Below are 22452 nucleotides of genomic sequence, written 5' to 3' on the forward strand. Positions count from 1 at the left end.
ACAGAAGGCAGTCGATTGACGTGTCTCTCACATTGATGTCCAGGCCTGTCAGCCACCAAGGCCAGCAAAGGCTAGGCCTTGGCCCAGCCTGGAATGATGCACAGAACCTCTCCTGGTCACAGCGACTGTCCCCTCAGCGTCCACGGCCAGTGCTTCCTCCCCCCAGTGAGGGTTTGCGAAGAGGGAGGACAGCAGGCCGGTCTGCAGGCTTCATCAGCGGCCCCACATTTCATCTCACGGGACCCAGGTCCAGGGTCCTAGGATCTAAGGCAGAGCTTAAGGAGCGAATGGGTGAAAGCAGAGCCAAAAGGCAGAAAGCATGAGCGCCCATCCCGTGTCCAGGAGAATGGCCCCACTCCAGGGCTTGTGCTGCAGGGCCAGGAAGCAGCTGCCAGGCGAGCACGCAAAGGCGGCCGTGTCCTGCGCTGACTGCAGGTTAAAGGGATGGAGGCACAGGCGGAAGACAGGACAGAGAACATGATGCTGAATAACTATAATGCCTGGAAAGTAAACATTACAACTGCACTATGATGTCGGTCATGAATGAGCTCCTAAGTACGGAAGGATGGGAAAGAGCATCAAATACTGAGCACCCGTTACCATTCAGCTCACCCAGCTTTTTGATCTCATGCGTTCGCTCATCTCGGGCCAGTGGGACGTAATTCATCTTCCGGCCACTTTCCCCGTAGCCCAAAAGGAAACCCCGGGATCTGCGTGGACTCTTGGCTCCAGACAGGCGTGGCGCCTTCCACGCAACGGACAGCCGGTTGTCTGAGGATCGGACTCGGACACGCAAGGGCTTGTTTGGCACTTCCTTTTCTTAAAGAAGACACGACACAGAAACTATTAAACAGTATACCCTCGGAGTCCACCAGCGGGTACATGAAGTCTGTCCAGAGACTAAGCCACGACAATTAAGCAGCTGGATTTAAAACATCCATTTTGGTAACCAATTCCAGAAAGAACATTGTCCCCCCAAGGGCACCGACCCTGGGTACACATGCTCCTCCCATTTTTCAGGCCGAGAGGCCTGAGGACTTCAAATGAAAACATACCATACGTGAGACTGCCATCCAGAAGTCTTGGGTGTTCTACAAATGCTCCTTTTCATCTACTTCCTTTTGCCCCTTTAAGTCCAAAACTATATATTCTCTGGTGAGAGCTAGAGGTCAGCATAACAATACAGTGAGCACACAGTAGGTGCTGCTATGACTGCCCTGCAGGAAGCCTCGTTGTAAAGCTGGGAAGGGCTTTCCTGGCCTTGGCGGTGAATCACTCCGGCCCACATAGTGACTGGCTTCTGGTTCTGATCTTAATTCTTCTGACATGTCTCACCTGCCCTCCAGACAAACCTGGGGCCTGCCCCGCCGTTGCTGCCATCTCAGTCTCCGCTGTTCCTCCTTCTAAATTTTGAGAAATCCTCTTGCTAAAATGATCAAGCTCAAGAAACGCTCATAGCCTTCTCAAAGCAACACACTCTGGGGGCCAGTACTTAGTGTTTAAAGCTTTGCTTTTACATCGATGAAGAACTGAGAAGTTTGGGAATAAGGACCACAGACCACGTGACGACTACATTGTCCATTGCTGACAGTGGACCACCTCCTAGTCATATTTGGGGATCCCATTAGGCCACTGAGAGAATCTCTGTTATGTAAGCCAGGGACTTCCCCGGCATTCTTCCTCCACCATAAACATTAACCCCATCATCAATGCTGCCTAATTCTGTTACACTGGAAAATTCCCAGGAGGCTACGATGTAAGAACACAACCTAATGCCACGGGTCAGTATGAATTCCAGCGACGCAATAAGTACATCAGTAGCCGTGGGAGATGGCTCTTCTGAAAGCGGTACACCCCGTTCCAGTGTTCCGCATCCGCCAAAGGGAACACCCCTTTGGACATTAGCTGGGGTTACCTGGCCAGTCGCTGGGCTTCGCGTTCCTGAAGCTCCTCAGAGCGTGCCATGGAGTGGTCCTGCAAACATTTCCCCACTCTACCAAGTAGGACTTAGTAAGGTTTTTGGTTCTGAGTCTAATCGTGTAGCCAATGGGCCACCTGGGAGGGTAGCCACTTGCACTGGGGTCTGTGAACTGATCTCAGCTTTGTGCTCAGGTTCCGAGGTGACTCTCATTTCCAAGGTGTGACTTCTATAGAAATCAAGGACCACCAAGCGATTCTGGGAATGACAGATGTGCTCATTCACATAGTTCAAGAGAAAAAGTCCCTTCCCCATCCTGGGCTATTCGTACCATCAGACCTCTTTCATGGATCTGTTACAGCCCCTGGTAACCCTCTTTCAAGCGGATGTGCACACTAAGAAAAACTATCCAGATGGTTCGAATTCACTGGTGCTGAGATTTTTTAAGTGTTTGTCTAAGCCAAATGGAATAGCCTCGCAGAGGCTCCTGAAATTTTCTAATAAATCCCAGTGAGTCTTTTATCTTGAAAACAAAAGTCACAACTGCCGGGAGCAATCCTGTTCTCCCGAGTGGACTGCCGAGTGGATGTGACGTGACAGGACGCGGGACCTCCACCGCGCTCACCACATCACCAGGTGGACCTCACTCAGAACCGGGTGATACCGTTAATTACAGCCGTCCACTCGGACGGTCAGCAAAGGAAACAAGGGCCGTCGAGATTAGAGTAGACTTCAGAGAGCCAGACACCCACGACTCCTAGGTTGTGTTGTCAGCTACACAAACTGGCAAAGACTGTTAAATTGTACAGAATCAAAACCTGTTGATTGAAAAAAAATCCCAACTTCAACACGATGCTTTGTCCATTTAGGTTTACAATTCGGTGCCCGTTAAACTTGGCAGCTTCTGGTTTGGGTTTCCACAGGCTCTCAAGTCGGGTCCCAGCCTGTGGCCCCCTGCCTGCGGGACTGTGAGGCTCCCACTGACCCTCATTACCTCCCTTGGAGAGGGGTGTGTGGCGTATTGTGTTTGTAATTTAAGTCACGTAAAGCATATGTGAAGCACACATTCATTGCTAATTGTGGTTGCGATTGTGATAGAAAACAAAACCCCTCATCAGGTTCACTGGATGTGTGGGCAGCCCCCCGAGAATGGAACCCGGGGTCCCATTACAGATTCTGCCACAATGCCTTGCACACAAGGGACACCAAATACATGTATTTCAAAGAACCAAGCATGAGAGAAAGAGATACTTAGTGTCACAGGTTTTTACAGTAAAACCTCAAATATGAGCTTGTCTGAACCCAGACAGCTTCTGTGCACCGTACACCGAGAGCGCTGTGCACTGTCTTCATCAACACCCGGCAGTGATCGGTCGCTCTAGCGAGTCCCTTCCTACTCTTTGTTGGCGTGAAGATGAGTACTCGGCCACCTCCTGGGCCCGGTCTCGGCTGACAGGGCCTTCTCATTCTCCAGCAGAGTGTGAGGTGTCATGCGGTCCACAGCTTTGAAGAGTAAGCGGTTTGACCCTCTCACGCCCTTGACACCCTACTGCACTGACCTCCAAACTGTGCAAAGAGGGCCTGGATCCTCACCCCCTGAAAAGGTAGGCCCACGTGCTCACTGGCCTTCTGCTCGCCCATCCTCAGCCCCAGGCAGTGTCCCCACCATCCCCAACATCAAGGCTCAGGGCCACCAGGGACACTGGCTGTAGGGCAGGGGGTGCCACCCCCGAGGCTGAGTGGTGGTCCTCACACTGCAGCGTGCATCGCGATCACCTGGACGGCTTGAAACCACGCCCTGGGCTCCCACCTGTCAGGCCGGCGCCATTCCAGAGCTTAGTGCACGCTGCATGAATCGGCAGAGGAGGAAGAGGGGAGTGGGAGGGCGTATGAGTTGGAGAGGGTGAAGGTGATCGGTCACAGCCAGAACACAGCACATGTGCTTTGCTGTCCCCACTCAGAGTCTGAATTCCCTGCCCCGGACACGAGCCCAGGCCCAGAGCTAACTGACAGCTGCCAAGGTGGGTTAGCAAATGCCTCCCACCTCTGTCTGCCAAGGGCTCCTTCCCGGGTGAGTTCTTGAGACCTTTGTGACTCTCAGAAGTCCCTCCCACGCCCAGCACCTGCAATGCTCATGCTGATGTCTCTCTTGAGCACGTTTTCCTCTCCAATAGGCCACCCTGACACTTTCACTGTTTACTGAGTGCTTGTGTGACATTTGGGCGGGCCAGCTATCTACCAATAAGGAAGGGGATCTCATTTCTTTACTTTGGAATAGTGTCCGTCAGAATGTCACCCACCTTCATAACTTATTGGATCCCTACCAGCCATCAGGCAGGTGGCAAACACCTTCACAGTAACAGCATGACACCCCATTTATAGACGGAGAAGGTGAGGCTAAGGGAGAACGTGGGAGCCGGACAGGCGGGCCCTCGGCTGGCGTGGAGCCGGACGTGCAGTCCCCCCGCGCTGCTCCTGTGCGGAGCCCCCGCCGTGCTGTGGCATGGCGTGTGCCTGCTCTGGAAGGAGGTCCCCCGGTGCCTCACGGATGTCTCTGGCAAAGGATCTGGTCTGTGGCACCTGGAGTCACCATCCAAGACTTCCGTGCCATGGGTCCCCACTTACAGGAAACGGCTAAGTTCCCCGGGGCCTGGAGCTCCTCAGGGGAGGTCGTTCACGTGTCCCCTCAGATCCAACATTGCTCGTCCCCTGACAGGTGGTCATGCTGCAGGGTCCCAAGGCAAGACCATCTGAGGAAGAGCCTGGTCAGCCATGCGATGGCCCGGCTGCCTGACTGTGGGGAGCAAGAGCAGAGCGGACTTACTGGACGCCTTTGACAATCCAGCATGGGCTCACTGTAGCCATGACAGTTACGTCAAGTGCCGTGTCAAGACTGAGATAATGAGATGGAGCACCATTCCTCACCAGCCCCTCCAAGTGACCAGAGGCAAAAATTAGGACCTCAGATGAAGGAGAGCACCGCTCAGTGGCGGACAACCTGGCCTGCCCGGGACCACCCCAGCATCAGCAGCTGGCCGACAGGTGACTCTGACCTCTGACCCGGCCCTGCCTCGCTCAGCACCCGGCTCTGGCCCACACACACTTCCCCTGTGGGGCACACTCGGAAGAAGCAGCCTCTGACGCCTTTCCACTAAACACGTATTGAGCGCGTGCCATGAGCTGGTCCCAGGCCCGGGAGGCGGAGATGAGTGAATCTAAGAGACCGGCCCTTGAGGGGCTCACCATCCAGGCCATGGACCGGAAACTGAGTTTTGCTCTGCAAATTGCATACTTAATAAAACTTAAAATTGCACAAGGAAATAATGCCACAGACAATATTCATTCCCCATTGGCCGAAGGCCTTAATTAAACTCTGTGAAAAGAGGACACCGTCTGATTGGTAATTGGGCACTCAGCAGCCCCATGGCCTGGCCCCAGGATTAGCTGAGGATGCCCTGACGCAGTGGTAGTAAAACTGCATATGATCCCACTGAGGCTACAACTTCCCAGGGAAGAGCTGGGCCAAGACAGGTCACCTGGCAGCCCGTGGCCTTGCCTGTGGGAAGCAGAGTGGGGCCTCCTGGCCCCGCCCCCCACTGCCTGTCTCTGTGTGTAACAGATTAGCTCAGATCCAGGGACAGGAAAAAGCTAACGCAACTTCAGAAGAGAAGCCTGCAGGAGGGTCAATAATGGGATCCAATACGTGACAGGACCTGGACACGTCTTCCCTGGGGACAGAACAAAGGGAGGTGGCCATGCATCTCGAAGGGAGCTGTGTGCGTCTGTGCGAATGTTTACCTGTGTGTCTTCAGGGTAGACAACTTCTGAAATAGACTTCCCGGCCCATTTACACACCGCCGCGGTGTGCTACCTTCTGACTGTCTCACTACCACTGCCTTCCAAGCTCTGCTCCTCACCTTCTGCTCATCTCTCCTAACCCTCGCCCTCTCATGTACCCTCTCTCCTTCAACTCACTCCAGCATCCCTCTGACTTCTCTCTTCCAACGTTCATTCCCTCCTCTGCGGCCGCTACAGGCATCCCAGCACCACGCCCCACGCTCACCTTCCGTCCGGCATATTTGAAGAACGTATCACCTCTCCTCCACAGCCCGTTTCCTTTTCTAATGTTTTATTCCGCCCTCCTTTTCCATGTAAAAAGACCGAATGCTGCCCACACCCGCCAAATCTTAACTGAGAAGCAGATTAGAGTCATTGGTTTGAATATACTCACCTTCCTCCCAATAGCGTAAGATTGATGTATTTAAATACATGGTTTATGAAAATAAGACACACCCTGTGGCCTCAAGACAGTAGCCAACATACTTGAAAATAACTGCATGCGTTTTGCATCATTTTGCATCATTAATTAAATATATTTCAAAGAATGCACAGAAATGTTAACACTTCTCTCAACAAGTAAAACCACATGATTAGACAACATCAACATCCAGATGATAAAACATACACATACAAACATGGAGCAGAGATGGAAGGCAGGTCATCTAACGTCACCAACTAGCCCATGGTTTTATGAAAAGGAATACTTGATGCAGCATATTAGCCAATAAAAGCCACTGTTTGGTGGGTCCCGTCTGCTCATGCCATCCACGGGTCACAGAGCTGCAAACATCCCCATCAGGCCAGGACTGCCATCTCCGCCACCACATTTGCCTGTTAATAGCACAGGGTACCCCCAGCTATAGACACAGACACCTCCCCACACCAGGACACGAGGGAACAGTGAGAATGAGCGACACTGGCTGCGGCCGGTGCACTGGGTGCACAGCAGACCGACCAACACTGTGCGGCGTGTGCGTTAGTTCAGCGATGGGGACTGGATGAAGGTTTGTGAGCACATGTGTGTGACAGAAGCACGACCCTCTTGCGAGACGGTGCTTCAGTGAAGACATGAACCAGATGAGCAAATAGTACCTGAGACGGTTTCATTAAATGGTCCTGGACCCTTAATGGGGGAACCATCAATCTGGATCCATTCACCTCCTAAATTAGGAAAATGCAACCTGATAGTTAGAAAGGAGAACCAGAGGAGCTTCCACATTTAGAGCATCCCTAACTGTTCAGAGCATCCCTAACTGTTCAGAGCATCCCTAACTGTTCGGAGCATCCCTAACTGTTCGGAGCATCCCTAACTGTTCGGAGCATCCCTAACTGGTCAGAGCATCCCTAACTGGTCAGAGCATCCCTAACTGCTCAGAGCATCCCTAACTGTTCAGAGCATCCCTAACTGGTCAGAGCATCCCTAACTGGTCAGAGCATCCCTAACTGGTCGGAGCATCCCTAACTGTTCGGAGCATCCCTAACTGTTCGGAGCATCCCTAACTGTTCGGAGCATCCCTAACTGGTCAGAGCATCCCTAACTGGTCAGAGCATCCCTAACTGCTCAGAGCATCCCTAACTGTTCAGAGCATCCCTAACTGGTCAGAGCATCCCTAACTGGTCAGAGCATCCCTAACTGTTCAGAGCATCCCTAACTGGTCGGAGCATCCCTAACTGTTCAGAGCATCCCTAACTGGTCGGAGCATCCCTAACTGGTCAGAGCATCCCTAACTGTTCAGAGCATCCCTAACTGGTCAGAGCATCCCTAACTGTTCAGAGCATCCCTAACTGGTCGGAGCATCCCTAACTGGTCGGAGCATCCCTAACTGTTCGGAGCATCCCTAACTGGTCAGAGCATCCCTAACTGTTCGGAGGATCCCTAACTGGTCAGAGCATCCCTAACGTTGCTCTAAGTGGCCTTTTCAACGGCTGGAAAGGGATCGCCTCGGGCCGTTTTAGTGACTCAGCACCTAAGCTCTTTGGACAACACATCCTTTTAGTCTTTTGCACATGGCTTATTCTAGTGAGCACTCAAAAGTTTAGGACAAAACGCTAACAACCTACATTAACTGACTATGAAAGGAGGGATAAATCTCTCCTAGTTTTTAGTCTGTCAGCTTGTTCTGCAAATCTAAAAATTCAGGAACTCTTTAATAATTCTAAACTTGTATTGACATGAAGAAGCAGGGAGGGACGTTTCTCCCAATCTCAGTAACAGAAACACAGCCTCCAGTTCTAGGTGAGACTTACCAGGCAGGCTTTCCGCTCTGTACACGGGCCGGCTCACTCCACTGTGGTTTTCTGCAGTAACCAGCACAAAGTACACTACCCCCGGCTCTGAAACACACGGTTCGTATCAAGCCCCGTTTCAAATCTCCAAGAACGACAGTTTGATTCGCTGTCTTCCTTATACCAGTTACAACCAAATATAAATATTTGAATTTAGTGACAAGTCTACCTATAGCTTTCTCTCTTTATTTTTAATCAAAATGCTAACATTCCTCTCATGCAACTGAAGTACACCTGGCCAGAGAACACAACATTTGTTTATTTCAAAGTACATGGCATGTGAAATATGACTTCTGTGCATGGGCCACGAAGTTTCAATCGCACTGTACATGTGCGCCCGTACGTGGTATTTTGTGGAAGAGCCACACTCAAGGGGCCAAAGAGCCGCATGTGGCTCGCGAGCCGCAGTTTGCCAACCACTGACTGCCCTAGCTGGTTTGGCTCAGTGGATGGAGCGTTGGCCTGCAGACTGTAGGGTCCCAGGTTCGATTCTGGTCAAGGGCACATGCTTGGGTTGCCGGCTTGATCTCCAGTAGAGGGCGTGCAGGAGGCAACTGATCAATGGTTCGCTCTCATCACTGATGTTTCTATCTCTCTCTCCCTCTCCCTTCCTCTCTGAAATCAATAAAAATATATTTAAACAGTCTCCTTGCTGTGTCTGCATGTGGTCTTTGACTCTTCCAACAAATACCTAGAAAAAAATACTTCCTGGAATCTTGGAAATGCTAATCTTGAAATAATTGGGCTTCACTTTCTGACTTGGATCTAGGGGTCAAGGTCAAACAGCACTGGTGTCTTTGGCTGAGCTGCTGGAGTTGTTGGGATGCGGAAGGGAACCCAGACACCAGGTTAGGACATGAGTGCCTTGAACTTGCCGCCTTGAAAGCAAAACTCTAGCGCTGCTGCTTTTCCTCGAGATGAATTATTATCTTAAGAAAGGGAAGTGGAGGTGCCAGCCCTTGAAGAGCTGGAAGCCGGCAGGCATTGGAGGGGATGGATGTTGGAGAGCTTAGAGTTAGTTCCATCAAAGGCCATCGTGGTATGTGCATTCCTCAGAGTGAGGAGCGTTCCGCTAACGGCTTCAGTGCCCCAGCCAGAGCCCCAGCATACAGCCACAAGGCCGTACTGTTGGGGACACCTGCTGTCGGGACTGGTATGGCTTCTTTCTGACCGTGGCAGGGTCTGGTGGCATTTCGGGTTTGGCACAACCTGCCGGACTAACTGGGAAATGCTTCAGGTTCGGACTGAATGTAAAATTATGCTCTGCCAGGCACTTCTCTCTCTTCGTCCTGAGCTTATTTGTATTTCAAAGACATTTGATCCATGTCTCTGCTTCCGTTGAGTTAACTCATTGGAGTTGCTTGAGAGACACTGCCTCTCAGTGAGCTCCAAGTCTCTCCGTTGGCATGTTTTTCTTCTCTGCAGCCACCAGAACAGCCTAAGGCCTGAGCAAGCAAATGTGAGCCTGCACTTGCCTTTAGCCCAATAGAACCTCCACTTAACCCACAGCTGGCCTCTGTGGGGCCGGCGGGATGTGGGAGAGGTTCAGAGAAACATGTGGAACCGTGAGGGAGGAATCTGACCCCCTGCCTCCCTTCTGTGCACCTTCTGCCCCGATGCCCAGAAAGCCTAATGCTGTAACTCAGCGGGGAAGGGACGTGTGGCAGGCTGTGGCCAGGAAGCTGGGGAGCACTGCGGATTCCGATCCTCTGCAGGAAGGCGGCAAAAGGCTCCTGTGGTCGGGGGCACCTGGATGTCACACATGCCGACTTCCTCATGGTGCATCTTAGGGTTGGGCCATGAGATGACTGGAGAGTACATGGAGCTGCAGGCTCCTGGGATCAAAAGGGCAGAAGACAGAGGGCCCACAGGAGGCAACCCAAAGCTCACGTTCAAAACCGTCTGCACCTGCACTTGCACAATGTATTTGGGCAAAATTTAAAATACTCCGAACTTCCGGAATGAATTTCATGGGGAGAAATGTAACATCTTTGAACAGATGTGGCTAAGCATGCACACCTTTATAGGGACGTGTCACCTGAGAAATCCCTAATTATAAAATGGTTCATAACTGAGAAATCTCCAGATTAGTTGTCTAGTAGTCAAGTGTCCATGAGACAAAAAAAGCACATTCAGAAAACTAAAAATTGTTTCCGGCATCAACTGGGAGAGAGGCCCAGAAATGCTAGAGTTCAAGTGTAGGGCGGGAAGGCAGGATGAAGGCCTTGACGCAACAGATTCACACCCCTGGCTTCCCGTTCCCAAGGAGCCACCTGAGCCTGGCCGCACCCTGGCTCACAGTCACCTTAGAGCGGAACTGGGAGCGAGGTGCAGTCAGTTCTGACGGGAACAGGAGCGGAGGGTCACTTACCCACATCCTCAATAAGGAAGGACTGCGTCTCCGCGTTCACCTTGATGTACTTAAGGCTTTTCAGTGACTTCCCGTAGGCAAGGTTGTAATGCTCCACGGGCCTACTGGTGGCATCTTTGGGTGGGTCCCACGTGACTTTCAGGCCCATCTTAGTGGACAGCAGTTTCACGTGCCGTGGTTTCAGTGGGTGGTCAGCTATGCAGACAGCACAACTATCAACTGATGGGAATGGCAGGCGGGGGAAAGGCACTTTTCCACTGTTCTCTGACATTGTTAGCAAGACAGCGAGTGGCTTTTACTCTGAACCTTCAGACTTTAAGCGCGGGCGTGTTTGGACATCGTTACAGCATGACAGCAACGCAAACATACCAAACCCACAAGCTCTGAAGCGTTTTGGATGACTGTGGGTGGTACGTTTAAACCAGAGAGAAACAAACCGAAAGAAACCTAGGCCTTCTCCGCTGGCTGACGTTGCCTCGCTGGTGCTAGAATAACGAATTGGTCATTTGACATCTTCCCCAGAGGCGTGCATGAATTCAGTGACTTCTTATCGTTAATAAGTACGCTGCACGGTGCCGTTACACAGCCCGTGCATCGCCTCTGAGGAGAATGACCTGGAGTGCTCCCGACCGGGAAGAACGCGCCCCGTATCTGAAATGAGGCAGCAGAAGCTCTGGCTTCTGCAAACACAACAGAAGAGCCGCCACCTGAAGAGGCAGGCCGCCTCTGGTTTATCTGCAGGAAGCGAATTTCAGTGCTTCCTGTTTTGTCACAGAAGAAAACCAAGTTATTAGGAAGGACGTTACACTTTGATCTTCAGTTGTGAGGTTCTAAAAAAATTTTTTCTTAATTTTTAAAAATTAGCCCAAATGAAACACAATATGTAACTGATGTTGCAATGCCACATAACATAAATATATGCTAGCAATTCACACAACAGTCCAATTTGGAGCAAACTGGGATCTGAAACTGATTATTCAAGGATGCAAGGCATTCTCAGAGGGTGGAGAGGGAGTAAAAAAAGAAAAGAAAAAAAAAGCCAGAACCCTTTAAACTTAAGAAAAAATGAATTTGGACACGCATGGAAGGAGAAAGGGGAGGGAGAGCGTTTGGTGATGACACACAGAGTGGTTAGTATGTGGTTTTAATACCGGATGAAAATCCTGCACAGGGTAAGTATGGCTGATTCTATACCCATCACGTACTCTTCCCACAACTGCCCGACCGCCTCTAGAGTAAAACATTTAGGAAAGGAGAGAACTCCTGTGGCCTCCCTGCCAGAGAAACTCAAGGAATAAAAAAAAAAGTTATGAAAATGATTTCAAAGCATCAGGGACAGAAAGTGCCACATTGGAGCCGAAAGCGCGATGTCGGGCTGCGGGTGCAACCCATAAGCGGTCCCTCCCCGGCCTCAGCGGCGAGACCCCTGCAGACCGTGATGGGAGAGGCCAGACGAGGACACGGCTAGGGAGACAAGGAGGACAGCACGGCAGTGGTTTCTGGGCTTGGAAGGTGAGCAGTCATGGCTTCTCGCCATCTGCTGTCATGAACCCTTCCTGGCCCATGAGGACCTGCGGGGTTTTCTGCCGGAGAACAGGGCTTCCCCTTCCTCGGTTCCCTGTGTCTCCCCTGAGGCTTCCTTACAAACTCCACCTTCTCTGCCACCTGCCGACTAACTTTTCTAGTTGCCATTAATCCCCGTTTCCCGGAACAGCAGGAATCGCTCCAGGAATCCCGGGCTCCACACCCACCCAAAGACAGTGGAGACAAAGCAAGTCTCGGAAACCACAAAGCAATTCTCTCAGGGAAGGAGACAAATGAATGCGCGAAGAGCACTTTCCTTTATGGTTCAGTTTCCAATCTGCCTAAGAAACTGTGGCCCACACTCTGCAGTGAGAGACCCCCCTGCCCCCACGTTCTCTGCTGGGCAAGTGTGATCCAATCCACGCACAGCGGCCTGGGCCTGAAAACCATCCACTCTTATCACTGACATCGGACGGAAGAACACCCTATCCATGCACGCAGGGGTCCCCCCGGCAATGCTTTGCATCCACCCTGGGACACGACATAGAATTTCTAACTCACACGAGAATGCACGCTGTAATGGTTGCATCAGCCCGGCATCAGGAGAGATGCAGAATCTCAGAGCTGCAGTAACATGAACACAGAGGCGGAGGGCAAGGAGCAGCCGCCAAAACCTAATGACTGTCAGTTCGTCCTGCTTACCCGCCAGATCTCCATGTGTGTCCACATATGAGTTTGTTTGTTCTCCTCTTTTTATTTTTTTATGTTTTTTAATCCTCACCCAAGGATATTTTTTCCATTAATTTTTTTTTTAGAGAGACTGGAGGAGAGGGAGAGCGGGGGAAGAGATAGAGAAACATCAATGTGAGAGAGACACATCGACTGGTTGCCTCCCACGCGCACCCCGACTGGGCCAGGAATCGAGCCCACAACTGAGGTACTTGCCCTTGACAGGAATCAAACCCCAGACCCTTCAGTTCTTGCGTCGACACTCTAACTACTGAGCAACCGGCCCAGGCTATTCCCCTCTGGCCAGTGGTCAAGTACCATCAAGCAGCATCTCCATTCAATATGTGCCCGCACCAGCATTCGAACATACTTTTAAAAAGCCGGATAGTGCAAAACTACACCTAGTATTTAAAAATGGGCACGTGAAATGGACAGGAAAAGGGGTCTTACTGCATGCCTTCCACTTGCCACCATCTCCGCCTTCCATGGCAGGAGGTGCTCACAACACGGGCGGCCTGTGAGGAGCTGTTGACACCCTCGTGCTGCAGGTGAGGAAAGCAGGGCCTGGGCAGGGAGGTGAGAACGGCCCAGAGCCACACGTGGCACCAGACAGGAGCCAAACCACTGCTGCTCTGCCCAGCTCCCACGGCTCACAGACCTCCCGACGGCCCCTGCTCATCGAGGACCAGTGACTGTGTTCCCTGGATATGAGTTAAGCTAGGGAGCCACTGCCCTCCTGGAACCAACTGGGAGCCCTCCACGGCTGTGTGAACCATTTCCCCCACCATCTACTCCACCTTCCCACGCCACTCTCCTCACTTGGGGACACTCCTGCCCCCACCCCTCGTCACCTCCCCTGTGCTGGTGCCCTCGCCCCTCCTCTCTGGAATACATGGCGTCCATGACTCATGCCCTCTCAGGGACGTCTGCATCTTTACAGCAAAACCTTAGCCCGAGGCATGACTTCCTGACAGGAGCGTTTGCGGCCTCACACGGTGACCCAGTGAAGGCTGGTTTTGAACACAGAGGCCTTGGGGGACTCTGAAATCATACCTTCATGGAAAGCTTGGGGTCAGTCTCCTTGTAAGATCAGTTCTGAATGTGAGGTTCTCTGAGGTCCTTAGGCCAATAAACCCCCACACCTCCTCTCGCCATAACCCCAACACACACAAACTGGGCCAAGTAAAAAGACACCACAGTGACTTGTGCAGCAGGTTTTTCATTCCCCGGATTCCTACTGACTTGGATATTTCAGATTGAAATCATGATTGATGCTTCCTAGTGACTGTCATCGTTGCCTTACTCAGAAAGGACTGGACGAGAAGAGGAAGGACCAATGTGCATGAACTTGGATCCGAAAGCTTATTCTTAGGGCAAGAAACATGACAGTATGTTCTGCTCCCAGTCATACTGTGTAGACCTCGTGACCTCATCCCTTAAATGTGAAGTGAAGGCATAAGGAGATGAAGTTGGTTTCAGGGGCTGCGGGCTGCGTACTGGGTTCAGTGTTACGGGATCACACTCTGGGAACTAAAGGTGAACAACATGGTTCCTTGCTATGCTCAAGTGTCCTCAGAAACTTACAACAGGCCATCCTCTCGGCTGGACAAACGACGCCCACGACCTTCTGTGTTCGGCATTCTCATCTTTCAGCATTCTGCAAAGCTCTGTTCCCATGAACAGCCACTCTACAGATAAAAAGGACAAACCCAGTCAGGGCCACAGGAGTTAAAGGCCCAATAGAGAGATCACTGGCGATCCCTCACAGCCCACAAGACAGGTTAGGGCCCTGGCAAGCGGTGTTTTCACCTCCACGGGATGGAAAGTGAGGAAATGAGCTGCAGCTGCAGAAAAGGGATTTGGGGTGAAGTAAAAAGAATTTCCTGTCTGTGTCCTTCCCCCTTCCCCCCCACCCAAGGCTGTCTTTGATGGGGACAGATGCCGAGGTGCTCCAGACAGAAGGAGGAAACCACTGGGTCTGCTGTGGCTCAGGCCATTTCATCCCATGACAGAGGCATTGCTATGCTTCATACAAGTGACCTTTATCCACATTCAACAATATTTTGCCAGGTGCCGAGTGGCAAGATGATATTCTGGTGACCTTTCAGATACCTGGCAACTGCCAAGCGAGACAGCTGCATGCCATGGCTCCCATGAGGCCTCTGCTGGTTTTCTGGGGAACGGAACATGAGGGCACAGCCAGCGCCTAGTTTTCCCTCTGACCCAGCTCCAAACTCCAGGTCTTATCCACGCAGGCCACTTGGGTTCAAGGTCCAAGTATGGGTCTGTGTCTACTCTAGGACTGAAACCAAGATTCCAATGGCTCTGCAACATCTGTCCTCAGAGGGTCCTCAGCTTCTGCAGAGTGGCCTCAAGGGGTCCTCCAAGGCTGACAGCGCTCTCAGAAGCCTGAGTCCAGAGCTAGGTCCCCAGGGCCAGCCTGGCCTGACCAATGTCTTCATGGTCCATGCATCATGGTAGACAGGGGCACATACCTCACCTCCCTCTCCCTCATCTTTACACTCTGGCATCTCTCTTGGCACCCAGTATGCCCACATATCCGGTACTCACGTAAAATGCCGATGGATTCAAGAAAAAAAAATGTTAGGAGGATTTAGACCAATGAGGTCAACGGAGGGTCTCCAACCCAAACACCTCCAAGGACCAGAAAGATCAAGCAGATGAGTGAAGACATATCAAGGCATGTGCACTCCATCGAGAGGCATTATTTCGGTTTTTAGGCACCTTTGACAAATACCTCATGGAGGAGACAGACTAAGGGATGAGGACAGATGCAAGTTTTCTAATATCCCAGCAGGCTGTGCCCTGACACCACTGGGCATGACCATCAACCTGAGGTCATGTCGTGGCTTCCCTTCAGAGCGAGGACCAGGACCACCTGCCTCTTCTTCCGGGGCCTCCCAGTCTTAAGCACTGACCCGCCAAGTATCTTCCTGAGGTTATGGGTGGGGTTCCCCTCCCCGCCCCCCAGTTTCAAAAATGAGGAAGACTCATTCTTTAGCTAATTCCAAAGCCAAGTTGACATCTAGGCAGAAAATCCATTCCTGGCCTGTCCCCTTCCAATCCCAAATTTTGCCCAGCTCATGCCGTCCACAGCAGCCCACCAGAGTTTCAGCAAAGGAGTTGAGATCACAGCACAGAGAAATCCAATAATACAATCCCAGCCACATAGCAACGTCCTAATTTCAACAGAAGCCCCTCCCATGACAGAATTCCCAGGTATATTTAAAGTCTGAGGGTGAAGCCTACTCAGTCTTATGGCTTCATTTCAATCTAAAGAAGCTAACGTCCACAGAGACTGTAAGAATTTAGGCGAGTGAGAGGCTTTGGATTCAGTTATTTAACTCCTGGGAATCCTGAAGCTTCAGCACCAAGTCCAGTGAAAGGTGGTGGAGACTGAGTTTGCTTAGGGAGCCCAGACCCCATCTGGGCAGTTCAATGGGTCTTCTCTGGCTGAGGCGAAGTAGAGTCAATTTGTGCTGTGTGCAGGGCACATCCTAGCTTCATCTACCAGCAAAGCCCTGGTTCAAGGCATCCCCGGGGCCCACTCAACCCCTGCGCTTCCCAACACCCAGCTCCAAGCCAAGACATTCTGGGATTTAGATTAGTTCAACTTGGGTTTTTGCCACTCAAAGTCAGACCCTAACGGACAAAGAGACTATTAATCAAGATCTTCTATGCAAGTCGAAAATAACATTTTGAAGCAGCCCCAGCAGCCAATACGTTTGGTCCCAAAAGGCTGCCAGTGCAGACACACCCGAAGAGCCGAAGGCACGAGCCAGCCCAGCGGGGACGGCTGCCATTCCCAGCCGAGCGCCGAGCGCCGGCAGCCCACCCAGCCTGACCCTCGCTCGGGAGCAGGAAAAGTCAGCCTCGGTTAGGAAGAAAGCCCCGAAGGAATGCTATAAGGGCTTTTGAAATAAGCTAGACCCTTAAAACCCCAAAAATTCAAAAATCATTTAAGTATTCCAAGGATTGCTCTTTAATGCAACAAACCCTCGTGTTTATGTAAGTCTCCCTGCTTCATCTTTGTTTGAAAGTCTAGTTTTACTTTCCACTGGAAACCGCCAAATCCTTCCCAGACCCTGAAATGAAGAAAACACAAATCTCAGTGAAACCGTGAGTGTTTGACCAAAAATCCAGTCAGTCGGCCAGGAAAGGTCGGGATGTGCGAACGTCGCAGGACAGCTCAGGGATAGGCATCAACGTGACCCTCAACTTTGAGACGGATTCCGAGGAGAGGGGGGAAAATCCAGCCATTGTCCATACGACACCAGACAGCTCAGGATAAGTCCAAAATGTAGGAGCAGCCAGAAGGTTGGCAGCATGTGGGCAAAACACTGAAATGACTGCATTTTAAATAATTTTTCAAATGGATGTTGGGATTGTATTTGCCAAATAATTATGACCATTCTGCCCTCCCCCTCCCGTCCCAAGAAAGAAAGAGAGAGAGAGAGAGAGAGAGAGAGAGAGAGAGAGAGAGAAGAAAGGAAGGAAGGAAGGAAGGAAGGAAGGAAGGAAGGAAAGAAAGAAAGAAAGAAAGAAAGAAAGAAAGAAAGAAAGAAAGAAAGAAAGAAAGAAAGAAAGAAAGAAAGAAAGGGAAGCAGAAAGTAGAGGTTGTTTTGCAACCTGGTGGAATAGCCTGGTCCCAGTGAAATGTACAGCTGTGAGTGGTGGGCTGCTTTTCCACCTGGAGGGCTGTTGTGGGGCGGGGGGCACAACTGCGTCCTGAGTTAGTGCTTGGCTCCTCCGCTGGCCTTTCCCAGCATGCCCGGGGCTCAGTGGGAGTTTTCCACAGTTGGCGTGGCTCTCTAGGGGTAACAGTATAAAGAATGAAACCAAAATCTAGGTCTTTGGAGTCTTTACACTTAAAAACCACTCCAGGGAGCTGAAAGAGCTTTGCAAACAGGGCCAGTGACCCACCACGGGAGGCCCCACAGCACTGTCCTCCCGTCAGAGAGAAACACCAAGGCCAGCTGGCCCGGTCCCTTGGGAAGCTGGGGGGCGCAGGGCTCTCCAGACTTCACCCCTAGTCCACAGTCCTCAAAACCCAATCCATCACCCCGTGTCACGTGACTGACTGGATTCTACCCCCATGCCCAGTGTGCTGTCCTGTTGACCTGGTGAGGGGGTAAGCCAGTGCAGTGAGAGCCTAGAAGATTCCAACTGTCCCAGGCTGCTGTGTGTGGCTGGGTACCAGTCCCTCACTGCCCTCAGCGCTTCCTAATGAACAGAGTTGCCAGCTGGGCCGCTGGGCTCGACGTGTCCTCCTGCCCACCTCTGCCATGGCCTCCTCAAAACCTGAGTTCCATGGTTGTTTCCCACTCTCAGGCCTTTTCCAGTATTTTAATAACAACAAAGCATCACTTATTCTCACTAAAAGGCCACATTAGCATGCATACATGCCAGTGTGCTTATAAGGGCACTAGATGGCCACTGAATACAATGGTGATCACATTTTTCCCCATCAGCTCAAAGAAGCCACATGGTAGCGCCATCAAAATCTCCCAGTCGTTAAGTACAGCGTGTCTGAGTCCATGTCGATTCTTGCCAGACTGCCAGCGCCGCCACCACCCTCGTCGGTCTCTGTGAGTGTCTCCACCTTGGGGAGTCTCAGGTGGCCACGTGTCACAGAAAGAGGTGGGCCTCGCACTTGGCTTCAGTACGGCTCTCCCTGGTGCTGCTCACAGCCGGCCCTGCCCAGGTCACCAGGCACTGCAGTAGGCACGTGGGAGCCTCCCAAGGACAGAGCCCTGACGCTGCCCGGCAGCACTTTCTCTCCTTTCCCCTTCTTCTCAGGCGTTGGCCCCAACCTCCCACCCAAGGCGCCCTCGAGGCAGCCACCATCCTGGGATAATGGTAAACAAAGACTGTGGTTCAAATGCTATATTGTTACCTGAAGGGTAATGGCTCCTTATGGACAGAGTTTGCCTAGAATGTTCTAGATTCCAGGTTATTTGTATGTGGGGAAAACAGGTGAAGCAAGAAAGACCAAATATTTGTTTACAGTTTACCTCACATGATTCCCCTTCATTATCTTTTCAATCTCCTCCCACCCCCTAACATGGGAAAGATCCACAAAGCAGAGAAACACAAAAATGGACAATAAAATGAAGCGGTAAGAAATTCTGTTTCAAAATAACAGTGGAAAAACTAAAATCAAATTCTCAGGCCGAAAGATTACTCAAAAAAGGAATCTGCCTTCCTCCTCAAGATGTTTTCTAAGACAAAGTTTCTATTAGCCTCTTTGGTCAAGTTTACCAGCTGATTTATGACAGTTCCGCAGCTTGCTTTGAATTCAGACGCTGCCATGGCAGACACTGTGGGTTGGGTACCCCAGAGCCACCCCCAGCTGCTACTTCTTCCCTTGCCTTCTTCTACAATAGAAGTACCCTCCGCATCCCTTGCAGCTAGGGGTGGTCATGTGATCAATTCCAGCCAATGACACCTATGAGGAAGTGACTGCTGCCGCCACTACCAGGAAAGCATGATAAAGGGGTCAGGATCTGCTGTCATGTGCTTTTGGCCTTTTGTATCTTCCTTCTCTTCCCCACTCTGGGATGTCAGCATGACACCTGGAGGTGCAGCAGCGTCTTGGAACACGAACTGATGAGACTGAGAAGGATGACCTGGCCTGGGATGCAGGAGTGGGAAATGGGAAGGTCCCGGGTCCCTGAGAGCTTCTGCTCCCTGGCTTATTGGCAGGTGAGATAAGCCATCCCCTGACCTGTCAGCCACTGTTACTCAGACAGTGTGTTCTCAGCAGCTCTGTCCATTGCCACCTGGTGGCATCATCTTTGAATCCATAAAATCAAGTCACCTTTCTTCTTGATTTCTAAGTGCAAGCTGCTTTGTTTTAACTTGAATTTCTTTCTGTGTGCTGTTTGTAAGGGATTTGGTTTTGACAATGTCCATGCTTTCTTTGTCGCTACGCCATGGATTTGAATAAGTACATCTGTCCAGAGAAGGATGCGGCCAGAAATTAGAGTGAATTTCACCAGCAGAGCTGGCGGAACCTGATCATTAGGATTTAAGGTTTTTAAGCTCTTGGCCATTTTATTCAGGAACCAATGTAAGCGAAAGCTACTGTTCCAGAGAAAAAACAAGGATGTTTCCCATCTAAGTCACGAGCTTCCCGAATGGTCTAGGGAAATGAAGTTGGAGGAACTCCATCGATATATTTAATTGTAACAGCGATGAGAAAACAAGGGGTCCTGCAGGGAAAATGCCTCCGGACGGGCAGGGAACGCAGGACTCGTGCTGTTGAGCGCCAGAGACCTGCACACGGAAGCCAGTCCTTTCCAGGTTTTTGTGGGATCTTTTGCACATTTTTCAAATTCAACTCGCAGCTGAGAAATCGTTTCTTAAAGAACTACCATGGCCTACTGGTCCGGCTTAACCTCAGCCTACTTATAAACTGCCCGCCAAAAACAACTCCCTAAAAATGCATTCCTTTTCCCAAAATGTGAAAGTCATTGTCTAACTATGCTAAACACTTGGGCATTACTGTCGTTAAACTCGCCACTCATCTTACCCAGAAAGCTCCCTGAGAAACAGCCTGAGAAAACAGGCCAGACAAGTGTCGCGGTGGGACAGGTATGAAACAGTAAACGCAGCAGACGCGGCCAGAAGCCGCCGGCAGATGCTTCAGTTCCCCATCCATCAGAAAATAACAGGAGGGATTGGGGGGCAGGGCAGAAAGTGGCATTTAAAACAGCAGGGCCAGGGCATCTGCCAGCCGGAGGCAGCATGGCGGCTTCCCCAGCGTCAGAAAGTCAGAGTCAGGCCTCTGTGGGAGAACAAGGCTGCCCATCGCACCCCCACAAGCCTCAGCTGGAGGAGGAAATCTGTAAAAGAAAGGCAGACATTTTACTGAAAAGAAGAAAAAGAGGCGTCGATTGAGTCAACATCAAAGTGTGCCCTCCAGGCAAAGTCCTCAGACAAATGTGTGGGTTCTCTCGCTGATCTTGGAATTCTACGTCCTTCCATCGTGTGAGGCGTTCAGGGCTGAACCCTGGCCACAGCGATGCGGTTATTTCCGGCCACTTTGGCCCCAGTGTCTTTGTTAAGTGTGTGTGGCCCGTGCCTCCAGCGGAAAAGTGGGTCGCCCACAGAAGCTCTGAGTTGATGACAATCGCTCACTTTAGGGATGAAGGCTCTCGCCAGGCCTGAGCTGCGGACGGCCGGCTGGATGAGCGTGGGACTCTGGAACTCGGGGCTGACAGCGCAGCCCACGCAGTCCCACCCGGGGATTCGCCCCAGCGCCGGGAGCCGTGTGAATTCCTTCACCCACGCACGGGGAGCATGCTGGCCGGCATTCCACCTGTGATGGGTGAACTGTGTCCCCCCACAAGGATATGCTCCCGGGACCTGGGAATGGGGTTTTTTAAGGTGCCATCAAGTTAAGATGACGTCATGCTTGATTAGGGTTGCCCTTAATCCACCAGGACCAGCCCTCTTAAAGAAGACAGAGGGAGAACCGGTGGGAGGCGCGTGGGACTGCTGCGTGATTTCTTACAATTACATGTGAATCTTCAACTATCTCATAAACTTTTAAACCATTTTTAAAAATATTAGTAGTCTTCTATAGCTATGGGGACGTTAAAAGCACTGGCCGCATGCCCGGGAGAAAGGAGTGCACCACGGTGGACACCTGATAAATGGCCACGCCAGGCTTCCTTGACACTGAGCCACAGTAAACGCAGTAAGCCAGCAGCTCACAGGGCCCCGCCGCCCCGCTGCCCTCGCCAGGCCCGGAGGAGGGCCCTTCTCTCACGCTCCTGGGAGGCCACACCCAACCATTCGGGCCTCTGGCCTCCCTCACCCTGCCCAGCCCCAGGGGTTCTGGCCACAATTGACTGACTGTCCATGGAATTTCTTCTCCAGCCCTGCTTGGCGTCATCTCAAATTAGGAGCCACAGATACACACCCTGGTCACACTGTTCACTACGATGCTAACTAGTTCCAGCAGCAGCGCTGGCACCAGGGGACCCACTGCCCACCCTTCCGAGAACAGCACAGCCTCGTCCCCGTCTGGGTCTGCGGGTTCTACCCAGCCACCTGTCCGCGACGAAATGGCTTCTGAACCCTGAAAGGAGTCGATGCTTAGCTGACCGTCACTACAGCTAGTATCACTCTCTAGCTGTAAAAATCTGCATCCGTTATATCTACTGCTTTCCTCTTTAAGCCAATGACTTAGCACGTGGAGTTCTAGCAACTCCTATAATTACACAGATCTTCCCCTTATAAACCATGTGGAATTCTGTCCACAGACCCCCTGGTACCAACTGCTCAGTTCTCTTTAACTGTAAAGTCTGCCCATGTGCCCACCTCGAGTGCATGGCACTCCCAGCACCCTGGAACCCGCTCCAAATGGGCTTTTCTAGAACACATGAGCCATTTCAGAGAGGGCTGCAGGTGAAGACCGTCAGCGTGTCTATATTGTAATGAAGAAACCCCCAAAGTCCAGATGAATAAGAAGATAGGACAGAGCCCGCAGCCACGCCGGAGGCACCATCCGCCCCCTCTGGCCTGCCTCCAGCGCCCTCCTCCGCTCAGCTGCCATGCGCTCCCACCCGGGGGCGGACGCTCCCCCAATGGCCACGCTTGCTTTGGATTATGGCCAAACTCCAGGACCTTCCTGGGCTGGTGGTTGCTGACCCCCCAGTCCTGAATGCCACTGTAACCCCAGGGCCACCTTGCAGGAGCCACCCGAACACTCCTGTTTCCTCAAACATGTCACGCAGCTTCTGGCGTCTGTGCC

The 22452-nt window shown here is 51.6% G+C and overlaps 1 protein-coding gene across 4 annotated transcripts in view; it reads right to left on the reverse strand.

Annotated features, from left to right (window-relative positions):
- The window catches only part of FNDC1 (fibronectin type III domain containing 1), a 69045-nt gene that overhangs the window by 39863 nt on the left and 6730 nt on the right, over positions 1-22452 (reverse strand). Inside the window, exons 2-5 of one of the 4 annotated variants that reach the window (XM_059699917.1) lie at positions 10416-10610; positions 8006-8092; positions 6851-6919; positions 613-819 (exon numbers count right to left, since the gene is read on the reverse strand). In XM_059699917.1, coding sequence (XP_059555900.1) covers positions 613-819; positions 6851-6919; positions 8006-8092; positions 10416-10610 — 558 coding nt within the window. Of the gene's footprint in view, positions 1-612; positions 820-6850; positions 6920-8005; positions 8093-10415; positions 10635-22452 lie in introns of all 4 variants that reach the window. The other 3 variants (XM_059699916.1, XM_059699918.1, XM_059699919.1) reach the window with 3 other exon arrangements.

The sequence above is a fragment of the Myotis daubentonii genome, chromosome 6 (assembly GCF_963259705.1).
Source record: "Myotis daubentonii chromosome 6, mMyoDau2.1, whole genome shotgun sequence".
NCBI lineage: Eukaryota > Metazoa > Chordata > Mammalia > Chiroptera > Vespertilionidae > Myotis > Myotis daubentonii.